Source organism: Melospiza georgiana, chromosome 3 (assembly GCF_028018845.1).
Source record: "Melospiza georgiana isolate bMelGeo1 chromosome 3, bMelGeo1.pri, whole genome shotgun sequence".
In the NCBI taxonomy this organism is placed as follows: domain Eukaryota; kingdom Metazoa; phylum Chordata; class Aves; order Passeriformes; family Passerellidae; genus Melospiza; species Melospiza georgiana.
The window spans coordinates 23,484,792-23,499,437 of record NC_080432.1 but is presented as its reverse complement, the minus strand read 5'-3'; the positions used below and the strand labels follow the sequence as shown (position 1 = coordinate 23,499,437).

The 14,646-nt window shown below is 38.7% G+C and overlaps 1 protein-coding gene across 1 annotated transcript in view; it reads left to right on the top strand.

The window, feature by feature from the left end:
• MSH2 (mutS homolog 2) overlaps nt 1-14,646 on the top strand; it is a 48,735-nt gene that overhangs the window by 23,241 nt on the left and 10,848 nt on the right. The window contains exons 7-11 of the mRNA XM_058020947.1: nt 2,848-3,047; nt 8,042-8,151; nt 10,169-10,292; nt 11,298-11,448; nt 14,289-14,386. Of these exons, the coding sequence (XP_057876930.1) occupies nt 2,848-3,047; nt 8,042-8,151; nt 10,169-10,292; nt 11,298-11,448; nt 14,289-14,386 (683 nt within the window). The remainder of the gene's footprint in view (nt 1-2,847; nt 3,048-8,041; nt 8,152-10,168; nt 10,293-11,297; nt 11,449-14,288; nt 14,387-14,646) is intronic.

The window sequence follows — 14,646 nt, the reverse complement described above, 5'->3', positions numbered from 1 at the left end:
GTGCTAAATGCAGAAGTTTATAATAAATCCTGCTTTGTTTTTGCCAAATTTCCAGATCAGAGGACTAAAAATGGCCAAGCTGCTTGGTTCCTCTGGGGAGGTTCATGTTGGCAAGTTGGTTCCTTCTCTAATCCCTTGGGGGGAAGGAGCACATCTGGTTAGTGGGCTCATTTTTAGGCTGTTGTGTCAGGTGTCTTTAGTTTGGTTCAGTTCCTAGTGCTTTTCCCCCTCAATATCTAAACAATATCTGGTGTTTAAAAGCTGTGTTTGGTCACTGGTGGCTGCTGGCACTTCTGAGAGAAGAGTTGGTGATGTGAGCACTAAGTGAGGTGTGCTGGGTAAATGGAAGGGATTTGTGATAAGCATGGCAGCGTATCTGCTGTGGGGAGATTGTGTAGCTCTTGTTATTCCACCAAACCATTGTCAGAAGTCTGAAAGCTAAAAATCATGTTCAGAAACACCAGCAGGGATCAGAATGGAAAATTGCTTGGCTTTTATGATGTTTCTCATACAATTCCTGTTCTGTGTTCTTGCAGTAGGTATCTTCAGTGTTTTCCTGTCTGTTTCTGACAAGCTCTGTGTACATGCTGAAACTGTAATGTTTCTTTTGGAGGTAAAGCACCCTTATGTGTCAGTAATGTCAGTCTCTCAATTTATGTATTAAGGCTGTAGTTGAATGGATAAACATAAAGGTAGGATCCTTCTTTCATGTTTTTCATTGATTTTTTTTCAGTATAATACAGAAGATTCACTGGAGTGTGGGAGTAGAATACTTTTTGAAACAGAAGGAAATTTTTTTATACAGAAATGTACCACTGCCTGGTCAGGGCTCTCTGCCTCGTCTTGCTTTAGCCAAAGCCTTTGTTACCTGTCTTTGCTAATTACCTGGGGCAGTGGACTGTGTTAACCCCTGCACAGCACTGCAGTGTGTAATGTAGAGATTACTGCTGTCAGAATGACAAAAAATTGTAATTTCCAATGCAGTTTGCAAGTGCAGATGTTACGGTAATTGAAACAAATGCATTTTTCTGTCAGTAAGCAAAGCAGCAGGAATAATGGGGTGGAAGCTGTCCTTTCCTTGCTTGCATGTCTTTAGATAAAATTAACTTCTCTGCTGAAGCAAAGATATTGATAGATATTATTAACCAAAAATCAGCACAGTATGTAATGTGGGGAGGTCTCTGAAGGAGGCAGAGCTCTTCCTTGGTGTTCTGAAAGTGTGATCAAAGAACACTGACCTTCCCAGCGTTCCAAAATTAACAATATCCGAGTTCTTTTTTTTAACAGCAAATGCAAAATGTGTAGAGATGACAATATTAACTGATGCAAAAACCCCCAAAAATGCATGAAAATTTGTTCTCATTCTAGTGGAGAAATACAATTTAATGCTCTGTCACTTCTTGTTGAGATTTATGCTTGCTTTGAGCACTTAAAGAATATTTATTTCACTATGTTAAAACCCCCATACCTTAAAAAAAAAATCCAAACAGAAAAAAACTCCCAGCAAAATACCAATCAAAAATGTCAGGGAGTAACAGCAAGGGCAGGCAAGCTGGGAGTCAGGGGTGACAAGGCTGGCAGGCAGTACCCCCTCATTGGTGAGAATGCAGTCCCCCAGTGCCTGCCATGAGGCAAACAGTGGTTTGGAAGTAGTTGGCATGGATTTACAGAGGGAAAATCGTGGCTGGCTAACCCAGTAAGCTTCTACAATAGATAAACTAGGTGGTTGGATAAGGGAAGAGCAGGAAATGTTGCTTCTTGTAGCTGGGGCTGTTGCTGTCCCCTGTTACATCTCAGAAAGCAGGGCTAGGTCAGTACAGTGTGGTGCACTGAGAACTCACCCAGCTGCCAGGCTCAGGGCATGCAGTCACTCTCAAGGGCTCTGTTCCAGAGCTTGACACTGGGACCATCCCTGGGGATACCCAGGATGTGCAGCTGGCTGTAGCTGGGACCCTGCTTTGAGCAGGGCTTGGAGTGGTCAGGACCCAGAGGTGCCTTCCCATTGTCACAGACATCTTTTGTGAAAAATCCTTTCCTTAGGATTTTTCCTCCTGAGAAGCTGAGAGGCCTCAGGAGCAAAATGTAAACAATGATTATCTGCTGCTGTGGAATGCAACAGGTGCATCTGTGACTGGTCTCATGTGGTTGTTTCTAATTAATGGCCAATCACAGTCAGCTGGCTCGAACTCTCTGTCCAGGACACAAGCCTTTGTTATCATTCCTTCTTTTTTTCTGTTCCTTGCTAGCCTTCTGATGAAATCCTCTCTTCTATTCTTTTAGTATAGTTTTAATATAATTTATATCATAAAATAATAAATCAAGCCTTCTGAAACATGGAGTCAGATCCTCATCTCTTTCCTCATCCTCAGACCCCTGCGAACACGGTCACATCCCATCCTGTGCTCCAGGCTTGCACAGCTTCAATGTCCATGTTGGCCTTGACTACAGGGAGATAAACTTTGCCAGCAGAGGGGTTATTTTTCCTGCTTAATTCCTCTTCTTCCACAGACTGCTGGAAGACTTTTCTGCTCATGAAGGGAAAGGATTAATCTCCAAGTCAGTTCTGAGTCAGCTTTACCTACAGGATGGATGTTGGTATTTGCATCTGGAACAATTGCAAATACCAACAATGCCTGTTCATTAGAAAACCTGACTGTTCAAAATTACAGAAGCTTGACATGGGTAAAATCTCCTTGCTTTCTCAGCTCGTGTTGTCTGTCCTGTTTTCATTGGTTTTTTTTTTTTTTTTAAACTGAGAAAGGACAGATAGAAACTGTCAGATAACTGGTGACATAAAAGAATTACAGATCCTGGCATGCTAATCATGGTTATGAATTTCTTGTGTAGGTTGAATTTGGTTGAAGCTTTTGTGATGGATCCAGAGCTACGTCAGTGCCTCCAGGAAGATCTGTTACGTCGCTTTCCAGACCTCAACCGGCTGGCAAAGAAATTTCAGAGACAAGCAGCAAACTTACAAGACTGTTACAGGATGTTCCAGGCTATCAATCAGCTGCCCAATGTTGTACAAGCACTAGAGAAACATGAAGGTATTGCTACCCCCATCTATTCCCAATGTTTTGTGGTGTACTGATGATGCAAAGAAATAGAGCGAAGATTTCCAAAGATTATTTTTTCCCTTTGTGCTTTTGTTGCAGGAATAAAGCTTTAAACACATTTGAATTTTAAATGAGCTGAAATTCCAAAATGCCAATCAGATACATAAGAATATTCATAGCCAAATCTTTGCAGGGAAATGTGTTCCAATTAGTGTGTAGCTGGGATGCTTGAGCTGTTGGGTGATGGTGTGGGAATCTTTGACATGGATTTGTCTCTAGGAATTCCTGACCAACTGTGTGTTTGCTGTGATCTTACAAACAAGATGCCATTCATACAATAGTGTTGTCATCCACTTTGGGTTGTAATGACACACAAAATCCCCCCAGTTTAAGGATTAGTGGTATAACTCAAATGGCTTGTTTTTAATCATAATGTTCCTGTGTTTGATACAAGTTAACATGGCAGGATTTCCTCCAGTCCTCATTAGTAAGAAGTACAATGCTGTGACAAGCAAGTCTAGAAGGTACAAAAGCTGCTATTTTTTTTCTTTTTCTGTGTATTACCAAGAAAATACAGAATAAGATCAGCATTCAGTTTAGGAATAGCAGTTCTAACCTACCAGAAAGCTCATTTCTATTGAAGCCCATTAATTTGTTAGAAATTCCCTTTGTGTAAAGCAAGCACCAAAGCCTGAAAAACAAATATTGTTTGAAATGGTATGGTTACAAAAATTTCTTTCCTCTATTTGAGTAGAAAATAAAACTACCCAGTGTCTCATACTTTTCTGTACTACAGTTTTACAAATTCAAGTAATGAAACTTCTCCAATATTAATCTTAAAATAAATCAGTTTTTGGTTATTGGCTGTGTTATTTCCAAGAGCAATTTAGATCTGAAACTCTGAGGGAACTGGCAGATGTAACTGTTTTTGCTTGTTTTTGCTTTTAAAGAGCTGTGTCACTCTTCATCTGCCTCAGTTGTGTCCATTTGGCTTTTCCAAACAGACTCTGCTTGTTTTAGCCTTGACATGGAGCCCCTGGATTCCCATCCTATACTGAGGTGTTAGTTCAGAATGCTGGCTTCCTGTCTTTACTTCTTTTTATATTAGTTGCCATTTGGATCAACTGAGTTCCTGTGTCATAACACTGGGGTAGGAAAACAATTCCATTTTTAGAGTTTTGAGGAGCAAGCTGTGTAAGGCAAACTGCTCACCATATGGAAAAGTTAATAGACTGCAAAAGGTTCTTCCTGTTCTACACATGAATCAGTTGGTCTTAGGGCAATCACCAGCAGTATATTAAAGATAGTTTAAAATAGGTGGTGTGTTATTTTTATTTTTCTTTGTACTTGTGCCACCTGTTCAAAGTACATGAATGGTCTGGTAATTTTCAATGTACATGAATGATTCAGACTGGATCTGGTAATTTCTCTGTTTCTGACTGTACAGAATGTTGTAACTCATCAAGGGATGGAAAGTCAGAAAGATTTTTGACGATTCTGAGTATGTGCCAGTTTCAGAATTCCCTTGCCTATGAATGGCTGTGGGGATATAGAGCAGCTATGGGGATACAGAACAACCACAAAGCCATCAGCTGTGACTGCCTTTCCCTCAAAATGAGGCATTGTTTTGTTGAAATCTTTGTTTTTATGGGTGGTGAAAGCTGAGGAGAGGGGTGATGAGTGAAGATGGCTTTTTTCTGGTTTGGCCATAAGAAGTCTGCATAGGATGGGAAAGAACTCTGAGTCATCAAATCATTTTGCTCTAGCTGGCAAAAGGGAGCAGTTGTTCATTACTCAGATTGCTGGGGCATGAAATTTGGGTCCTTTACAAGATTTCTGTCCTCAAGAAGCTGCTGAGGCATCTTCCTTCCCATCTCAAACTAACACTCTTAAGTGTGTAAATGTGCAGGATACAGGAATAGCGTGCTGGCTGTCAGGTGTGTTTTTACCATACTGTACACAGTGACTGAATGCCCTTACTGCTTCTTTCAGTCCTGTTCTTTCTCAGCCTCTTGTGATCAGACTTGGCTCTTTCCCATCCTTTGTCAGATCCAACTGATTATTCCTTACTAATAGTGGAAACACATTTATCTATCAACGTGTCATCTTACTCAGTGCTACATTTTACTTCATTTCTGTTAGCCCAGTTTTCAAGGTGTTGATCTATTTCTGATTTATCTAATTCCAATATAAGCTACTGACAGCTTCCATATTGTTTATTTTAGTGACATTTATAAGCAGCCTTCTTTTCTGCATTAGTATGAATTCACACCTCTTAAAAAGATAAATGCTTCTGTGAGCCCTGGAGGAGCTGATGTCCTTTCAGCTTGTTCATCTTTTGCAAGTGGGTGATGTGCTCTTTATCTGCACTCTGGTCATGGCATAAATCCTGCAGATCCTGCACCTTGGCACCTCCTGTGACACCATGCTGAATGCTTCAGAAGAGCCCAAATTAGCTCTGCAGAGTCCCCTTTGTCTCAGGCATTCAGTATTTCAATCAGATGTTGCACCATATGGATATTATCTACTTGTAGAAAACCTATACTGTATTTTATCCCAATTTCCATTGTTCTTTTCCTTTTATCCCACTTTCCATTGCACTATCAAAATGTCTGGTGCAGTTAATTGTTGGGATTGGTCTGTTTTGCCTGGATAGTGCAGTGTCATTTTGCTGCCAAACTAACTGTGTGTTTCAACCCTGAAGATTAGTGTTTTATTTTAATTGCCAGACAACATTTTTAAACCATATTAATAGTCAAGTCTTTAACATGTGTAATAAACACTTGTCTGTGCTTCAGTAAGTAAATTATGGTTTAAATTAAAACCTGCACCTGGGCACAGATAGGCTCTGGGATCAATATGCATCTCTGCTTTTGATGGTGCAAAGCTCTATTAGTCTTTCTCTGTGGTTACTTTCCATCCTAATAATGTTGAGTAGGTGCAAAAGAGCATTTTTTTTCACTATGCATCTTTTCTATGAGTTAATGAATACAGGTGCAAGACATGTTGGAGTTTAATTTAGAATTTTTCAGTGGTATTTCTTGCTCATATTCTTGTAATGACAGGTGTTTTAAGAAAAGCATGTGCAAATAACTTTTGTAAACCCTCATTATTTGCTGACTCCACTGTTTTACTCCCTTCAAGTGCTGGATACCAAGTTTGAAGTTGGATTAAAAGTGAAAATAAATTTTGCAGTATATCAGTTGGACCCATATAAATGAATGTATGTAAATACATCAGTATTTTATTTATTCAATAAATAATAAATTCTAGTTCTAATATATTCCAACTTTTGAGTGTGACATCTTCCTGTGGTGTCCAAGGTGTACCCTTCTAGTTTAAATAATGAAATGGCATCATAAAGCTTCCCTGCGCAAGAAAACAAATTATAATAGCTACTTTAAGTTCAAGCACAATTGTTTTTCATTGAGTCAAGAATATTGAAACTCATTTCATTGTGTGTGCCATGTATTCTGTCTGCTGGGAACTGCTAAGCCCACTCTGAAGAATGGACATGAAACCTTTTCTGCCCTTCAGTTTCTTTCTTCTTTGTTGGCTGCTTTTATTTTATAGGTTGGTTTAGATGTGTCTTCTTACAGGAGGAGAAAAAACCAAGATATTAAGAGAGCAAGCAAGAAATTTGGAATTGAAAACAATATTTCATATCTGTTGGTTTTGAAGATTTTTAATCAGCAGAAAACTCCATTTTTGCAAGTTCAGTAATCTCCCAACAAGATGTAATTTTTTTTTCTCTATTAATAGATACTATTCAGTTTAGAGTTTTCACTTTAAAAGTTTGAGGGACTGGGGAAGCAAAAAGGCATGGTAGAAAAAGAAATCAAACCAAACTTTTTCTTTCTACTTCAACTGAGAGAGGAGAGATTCACTTGGGTAATGGTGTCCTCACTGTGTAACTTCTATAAATTTCTGTGGTACTTTTTCTTGGGAGAGGCTAGGACTTTTTTCTTAGTCTGGTAAGAAATTGAGAGGCTCTGGAATATCCAGAGCTTAATTCTATATTTCTCTGTTAATGTACAAAGCCTTGCCTGTAAGCATTAGAGGCAGCAACATGATTCTGTAATTCAGTGAGTCTAAGCTCATAGTATTGGATTCATTTTGAGGCATTTTTTGTATATAATGTAGTCAATAATGCTAATCTTTCTGTGATTAAATCATAACTTGAAGTGGCTGCAAAGATGTAAACATGCATTTACTGACGGAACCTTTCCACAGCTGGCTGCTGGATATAAGTGCTTATGTGTAGCTTATGTGTACCTGAAGAAAATACTTCCGTCACAAATTTGGCAATATCTGTGCATGTTAATTTAATAATGAACTGCTGTTGGTGTTCAGTGCTTTTGGTGTTCCATGGACTTCCTGCCAATATGTGTTCTGTGCAGTTTGACTTGATGCTATAGAGTATCTCTGTTAATTTTGATGCCTTCCTGTCTAGTGGAAGGAAGTTACTGCGAATACCTGGTTTTAATATGTGGTCTTTTTTTGTGGAAAACAAAAGCTGGTAACATACACTTCAGTTGCTATGTCCATATTGTAATTACCAAATATTCCCAGTATTATGTAATAATTTATTAAGAAGAATTAAAAGCTGTGAGTGTGGAAGATAAGACCAACATTTTTTGCAGAAGGCATGTCAACATTTTATGTGCAAAAATTGGTAATACTCAGACAATGGGTTTGCTTTTATACTATTGTTTGTTGTTTTACCCATAGTAGAAGGGAATTAATACCCCCAGTTATGAACAAAGGTGACAGAATAGGTACAGGCTTAATCAGAACGTAGATGGGATATTTAGAAAAATATCCCACCAATTTTAGAAAAAGGTACATGTGTTTCAGTGAAATAGTCATAGCCCATCTTTGTAAAATTAACCAGCTAAGCAGTTGTGTTGTTTATCTTGGGTGAGTGAATTCTGGTAAATCTGTGGGGGTTTGTGAATGATAATTTTCTTGTTTGTTCCTAACAGGAGCTCACCAGATGTTGTTGTTGGCTGTATTTATAACACCTCTTAATGATATCTGCTCTGACTTCTCAAAGTTTCTGGAGATGATAGAAACAACATTGGACATGGAAAAGGTATAAAATGTTGTGTGGGCAGAGTTTACTCAGCAATTAAAGTTGCTTATTGAGCTTTGCAATCTGCTCTATATGAACTAAATTTAATTGATCATCTGTATTAAGTAGCTAGTGATAATTTAGCTGTATATAGAAATATATGCTGCATTTAGAAATATATGAAGGCTGTTATTAACATATATGGTGCTCAACAGGATATTCACCCACTATCTGAAATTATCCGGCCAGTGAAAAAATGGTTTGGGTGCATTGATGTTGTGGACCTGAAACTATTTTTTAAAGATCTCATCAGTATTAAAAGTGGAGAAGTAATTTTGTCATTTCTCTACTCTATTTTTGAAGTTACAGTGATATGTCTCAAATCCAGAACGTAGCCCAGGATTTGTTTATTACTTGAGGAGTCTTTTAGGATTTTCTTTTTTTTTTATTAACCAGGGGTTAGGATTATCCTAAGTGAAGGTCTCAGCTGACTGCAGAAGTAAGAGAATTACCTAAACATGTGCCAGACCTGGTAGGAAGGGCCATTTGTTGAACTTGTGAGAACTGCAGTGGGTTAAAAATTTAGAACATGAATACTTTTCTCCAAAGGCAGGAGCACTGTGGTTTCTTCCTTTGTATTGTGTTGTGCATCCATCAACTGCATTTTGCTGTTTATGGAAGGACTTGTTTGATTGACATGTTGCTGTAATTTGTGATGTATGGTAATGAAGAAATTTATAGCTTTATACCAGTTACAGACCATCTGTTGATGCAGTGTGTGTGCCCTGGGACTCTGTTTTCTTTAAAAGTAACAGCTGTTTAAGCCTTCACCCTTCATAGTCCAGCTCTTCAAGTTTCTTTTCAGGTTCTACTTTAAAAATGTTTTGTTGTCCTTCTAAACAGAATAACAAGTCAGTTATTTTTAGTCAAATCCCATAGAATCTGGCATGTTAAATTTGATTTTTCCCCTCCTTCAAGGTACTGGAAAATGTCTATAGCTAAGCCAACACTGGTTTTACCAGAAGAACAAACCTTGTCCCTATGAACACCAGAATCTGAACTTTGACTTGAAATTCCCCTTGGATTTTGAGGGAGTTCAAATAAAATAGGCAGTTCTATTCTGAGTGCAATTGAAGGATAGGTTGTCATAGCAACTAAATTATGTCAATAATCCATTCTAATATAAAAAGAAACATCTAAGTTCAAAAAGCGTGGGATATGGTTATTCATTTACCTAGCTGTAATAAAAGTTGAGAAACTGTCACTTCCATTCCTATTTATCTCAGAATCATAAGGGCCCTTTGAGAAACCATCTACTCCAACCTCCTCCTCAAGTCAGGGCAACTTCAAAGTTTGGTGGTGCTTTTGGTACACAGCCACCTGGCAGTGGAAGCACAGGGAAGGGAGAGAAAAGAGATGAAATACAACAAAAAGATGAAATGCTTCATCCCTGCCTCTGAAAATTTAAGCTTGGAAGGAACCGTGTCTGCTTTTCAACTCAAGAGCTGGGTTGAAATTTGTGGGGTTTTTAGTGACACTATGTAGATTCCTTCCTAAGCCTCTAGAGTCCCTTTTGGGGCAGAAATTACTGATTCAGAAACTTCACTTTCCAAAGGCTTCTTGTTTGAAACACCCCATGCTCTGTCTTGATTAGCTGCCTAAGTCCAGGGTAGCAGAAATGATCATGTACCTGACAATTTCATTCCCTCTGGCTTCCCTTTTTGCCCTGCCTACTGCTCTGTCATTTGTTTGCAAATAAATGTGCAGACGACTCCATTTCAGCAGAAAGGAATCTGTTAAATTGGTATATTTTGTGTGTATGGAGTACATTATGTGAGAAAACAAGTATTTGAGATGTGTTTGTTTTGCAGTTGAACCAGACACCAACTATCACAAACAACATTGCATGACAACATTATATATTTATAAAAAATTTTGTGTGAATTACGAAGTAAATTCATTTCACTTTGTATTATCAGAAAGATTTTTTTATTATTACTTATGTTCATATAAATTTTTTCTTGTTATTTTTCTCTAGGTGGAGAATCATGAATTTCTCGTCAAGGCTTCTTTTGATCCTAATTTAACAGAATTAAGAGAGAAGATGAATGAACTGGAAGAAAAAATGCAGTCCTTACTAAAGACTGCAGCCAAAGAACTAGGTAGTGTTTGAACTGCCTTTCATTCATGTCTCCTTTGTGAAATGTTTTGCAATCAGGTGATGAAAACTGGTATAAAGAGGTTAAAGGGTTAAAAGATTTTTGCATTATTATATTATTGAGTTTGGCTGACTTGAGTTGTTGCAGTACAAGCTGTTGAAAACAGGGATTTTTGGCTTATAACTTTGCCTTAATTTTTTTTTTTAAACAACATTCCAAATTATTTCCGAAATGATCATATATGTTACAGAATCCATTTTGTAGAACTGTAACTCCTCAAACTCTTGGCTAGCTCTAGTTCTGTTTTACATTCTTTGAGGACCTGCACTTTTTTCTCCCCTTCTGTGCATTATCCTGAGTGTCCATTCAGCTTTCTTTTGATGTTCCTAGCAAAATGTAATTCATAAGCAAATGAGACATTTAAAGTGTTGATTATTCTATGCAGAAAATTCCATGTGCAGCTGATGAATTGGGCATTGAAATATCAACTTTAAGAAAAAGCAAAAGCCACCAACTTTTAATGCTAATATGGCAAAGAAAAATTACAACACTATACTTACAACACTATACTAAGAGCTTGCAATTTTTTTTTTTGTTTTGATTTTTTTTTTTAGTGTAAAGATGGTACCTGGATGAGAAGAAGGAAAGCCAAGATTATGTAGGGATGGAATGAGAAATCTTGTAACAGAGCTATGTGTTAGTAGAAGGATCATGATAGTAAAGGTGCTGTGCTAACACCAACAATGCAGAGTGTCCTTGCATTTTGAGAACCTGATTTGAATATGCAGTTTGAGAGTATTTTAAAGTAAGAGCAGAGAATGAATCCATATATATTTGTGTTTGATCTGGGTATTTCTCACAGCTGTACAGACCCAAAGCAGGTCCACTCAATTAGGTCATGGTAAGAGGCTAAATCATGGGAACTGAGGGCTAGTGAGCAGGAATAGCACAGGATGCAGGATTTGTGATAATACAGCTGGTTTCTTTTTCTTTGTTTTCATCTGAAAGGTTTGGAAGCTGGCAAAAGTATCAAGCTGGAGACAAATTCACAGTTTGGGCATCACTTTAGGGTAACTTGTAAGGAGGAAAAAGCTCTCCGTAACAATTCAAAATATGGAATCATTGATACACAGAAGAATGGTGTGAAATTTACTAACAGGTATGAGATGATATTGGTGGTTTTTAAAGCCTGTTCTGAAAGTAATAGAATTGTTCCTTTATAATTATGCTGATAAACTGCATTCCCTACAAACTGTCACATTTTTAATTGACTCACAGATTGAAATATTGAGCAGGACTGGCATAGAGTTTATGTTAAAAGCTGCATTCCCCATTTATGTTGCCAACTGTTATCTATTTTTGGTCCTTTGACTTGGGCTAATTTCTCTGTTTTAGCTGCAGCAAGCATCATAATTGCTTTTACTGTGAGTGTTTATACAGACACAAACTGCACTAGGGAATTTATGTTTATCAGCGAATGTGACATGCAGAATTTTGTTGCTGATTACTTTTTTTTCCCCTTTGTTCCAAATCCTCTCTAATTTCTGTTAGTCCTGTGTATTGAACTTCAGTTCTGTGCCATTTGTAATTGAGCTGTTAAAAAAATTTAAATCTTCAGGCTAATTGCATTGAGGCTGTTTCAGTGTGTCCTTGTCTGGACAGCAGTTCTGACACAGATCAGCTGAAAAGTCTCAATTTTTTTGTTGAATTTTGGCTCTTTCAGAGTGTTTTAGCAGGAGCAGGGGCTGCATCAGTCAGATGTTTCTCTGTTCCTCAGTGTTTGGATACAGAGGAAACAAAGTAGAAAGTTGCCTGTGCAGAATTGAGTAATAATTTAGATTGAAGGCTGCTTCTTATCCCTCACTCAAAGCTGATGCACTTGGAAATTAGATCCCATCTCAAGCTTAGATAGGGTAGCCCAAGGCTTTGCCTAAGTGCCCATCCTCTAAGTATCCCTCACAGCCTTGTGGCACAAGTTCCAGTGCTGAATTACTGTTTATGAAAGCTCTCCTGATCAGATCTGAGGAGAATTTTCCTCACAGAAACTTGGATCTTAGGATCTCATTCTTTTGCTCTGCACGTCCAAGGAGAGTCTGTTGCCTCTTCCCTCCAGGCTGACCCCAGATCCTCAGCCTGGGCAGGAATCTCTCTCAGCCTGGTCCTTGTGTGCCCCGTGCTCCAGCTCTGTGCCTTTGTGGTGAGCATCTGCTCCAGGTTCAGTGTTGGGAAGACAAAACGTAAAAAAACAGATGCAATCTCAGGAGTGCTGGTTAGAGGGGAAGAATGTTCAACCTGCTGGGTCCACTCTGGCTAGAGCAGCCAGCATGGCCTTGGCCTTCTCTGCCTCAGGGCCACACTGCTGGCTTGTGTTCAGCTGCTTGATGGTGTAGAGGCTGGTTTCTGTTAATCACTCACTTCCATAGTTATAAATCCTTATCTTTGAAAAGGAAGGCAAACATATTGGTTCACACCACCCAATGTGCTGGTGTCAGGACCCAGGATATCCTTCTGGCTGTCCTGAGCAGCCAAGACCCCTGCCAGGGGGCTCAGAGACCCTGGCACAGAGCTCAGAAATGCCTGTGATTTTGATTATGACCTGTGGAGCAAGTTGCCAACCTTAGATAAAGATCTGCAAGCCATGAGAAATTAAGTAGAATAATAGTGAATTTATCACAAGGTGAAAAAGTAGATTTTGGATTTTTCAGAATGGGGATTCAGTGGAGCAAGATGGAGGGAACTGGGCATGTCCAGCCTTTCTCCTTCTTCTTGGCCTCAACCTTCTGCTGTGATGGTGGCACTTACAGATTGGTTTAGAGTAGAGGCTCACTGTCTAACATAGGTGATAGATATTGGAAAGTAAACATTGTATATGTAGTTTTCAGTATAAAGACATAACACCGCCCTGGGGCAGGCAGAGTGCCTCAGACTGTCTTGCTGAGCAGACCTCAGCAGGTCAGGAGAAAGAATAAACAACTTTGAGACTGAGAAATGAAGAGCCCTGACTCCTTCGAGTGCTGGGCTGGGAAAAGAGACTTTGGAACTCCTCTTGGGGTCACTCTGACCAGTAAGAGACCCCAACATGCTGTTGTATTTCACACCAATATACTTACATGAACAAAGTGTAAACCTTAATTGCATTTTGTTTTAACATTTACTCTTAGGATATTTTTTAAAAACATCCATGAGATGTAAAACAGCTTTTTTTCTGGTTCCAAATGTGTTGTGAATCTAAATGTAGATGAAGTTAGGCTTTTCTGTAACTGAGAAGATGTACTTAGAACCTGTACTTTGTCATCTGCTACTTTCCCTTAGTGAGGCAGCCCATGCATCACTAATAAAAAAGAATTCTCTGTACTTAGTTAAGTTATAGTTGCTTCTGTAGGTGGTACTTGAAGCACAAGACTGACTTCTGCCTGTAGTGTGGGCACACTACTTGGGTGTGTTTCTTATTCAGTCTTGCAGACTCTTGTTCTTTGTTTAGGAGACAAGCTTGAGAAGAATAAAAACTTGTTTAAACTCTTGTCTTTATTTCAGCTTACCTAAGTTGGAAGATCAGAACCTGTTCATAGTGACAGTAATTAATTTAGGTTTTTACCAAATGAAAGAAGTCAATGCCTTCAGATCTGATAAGCCTGTTGTAGGACTCTGGGCTAATTACACAGTTGCTTAGCAGCAAAATGTAGCAAAATAGCCAGAAATTCACTTTGAAGAGCTAGTTCTTATCACACAGCAGCTCTATAACAAACATAGATGATGTCATGTATTGATGCTAGAACTTCTGGTTTGGCCTTTGTGGGTGATCTTAAACTTGGAATTAATCTTGAGGCTGCCTTGGTGTGGATGAATTGTAGGTCAGTTGCTTTGTGGTCTTTGTGCTGAACCTTGCTGTTAAAACAGCTGGAGACACTTGGTATAGACTCAGATGAGGAGGCCAAAAGTTTGGCACTGTTGGTGAAGGCACAACATCACAGCTTCTAAATACTCTTGTTTTGTTCACAGCAAACTGAGTGCCATCAATGATGAATATATAAAGAACAGGGAAGAGTATGAAGAGGCTCAGGATGCAATTGTTAAGGAAATCATTAACATTGCTTCAGGTGAATATGCCACTGTTGATGTGTGTCAGTCTGGAGTGCTGGGAGGGAGGACTTGCTGTTTCTTTGAGGTTTCTCTTTTACAGAGACAAACTGTAATATTGCCCAAAGAATTGGTGTCAAAAGTGAGATGTGAGCTCACTTTTGACACCAATTGAAGAGAGGTGCATTTGAGATTTTTCTTTTCTGGGGAATCTTAGTGGAGAATTGTCACACTGACATTTTCTGAAAAATTCCTTCTCCCAGGATTTTTTTAAATATTA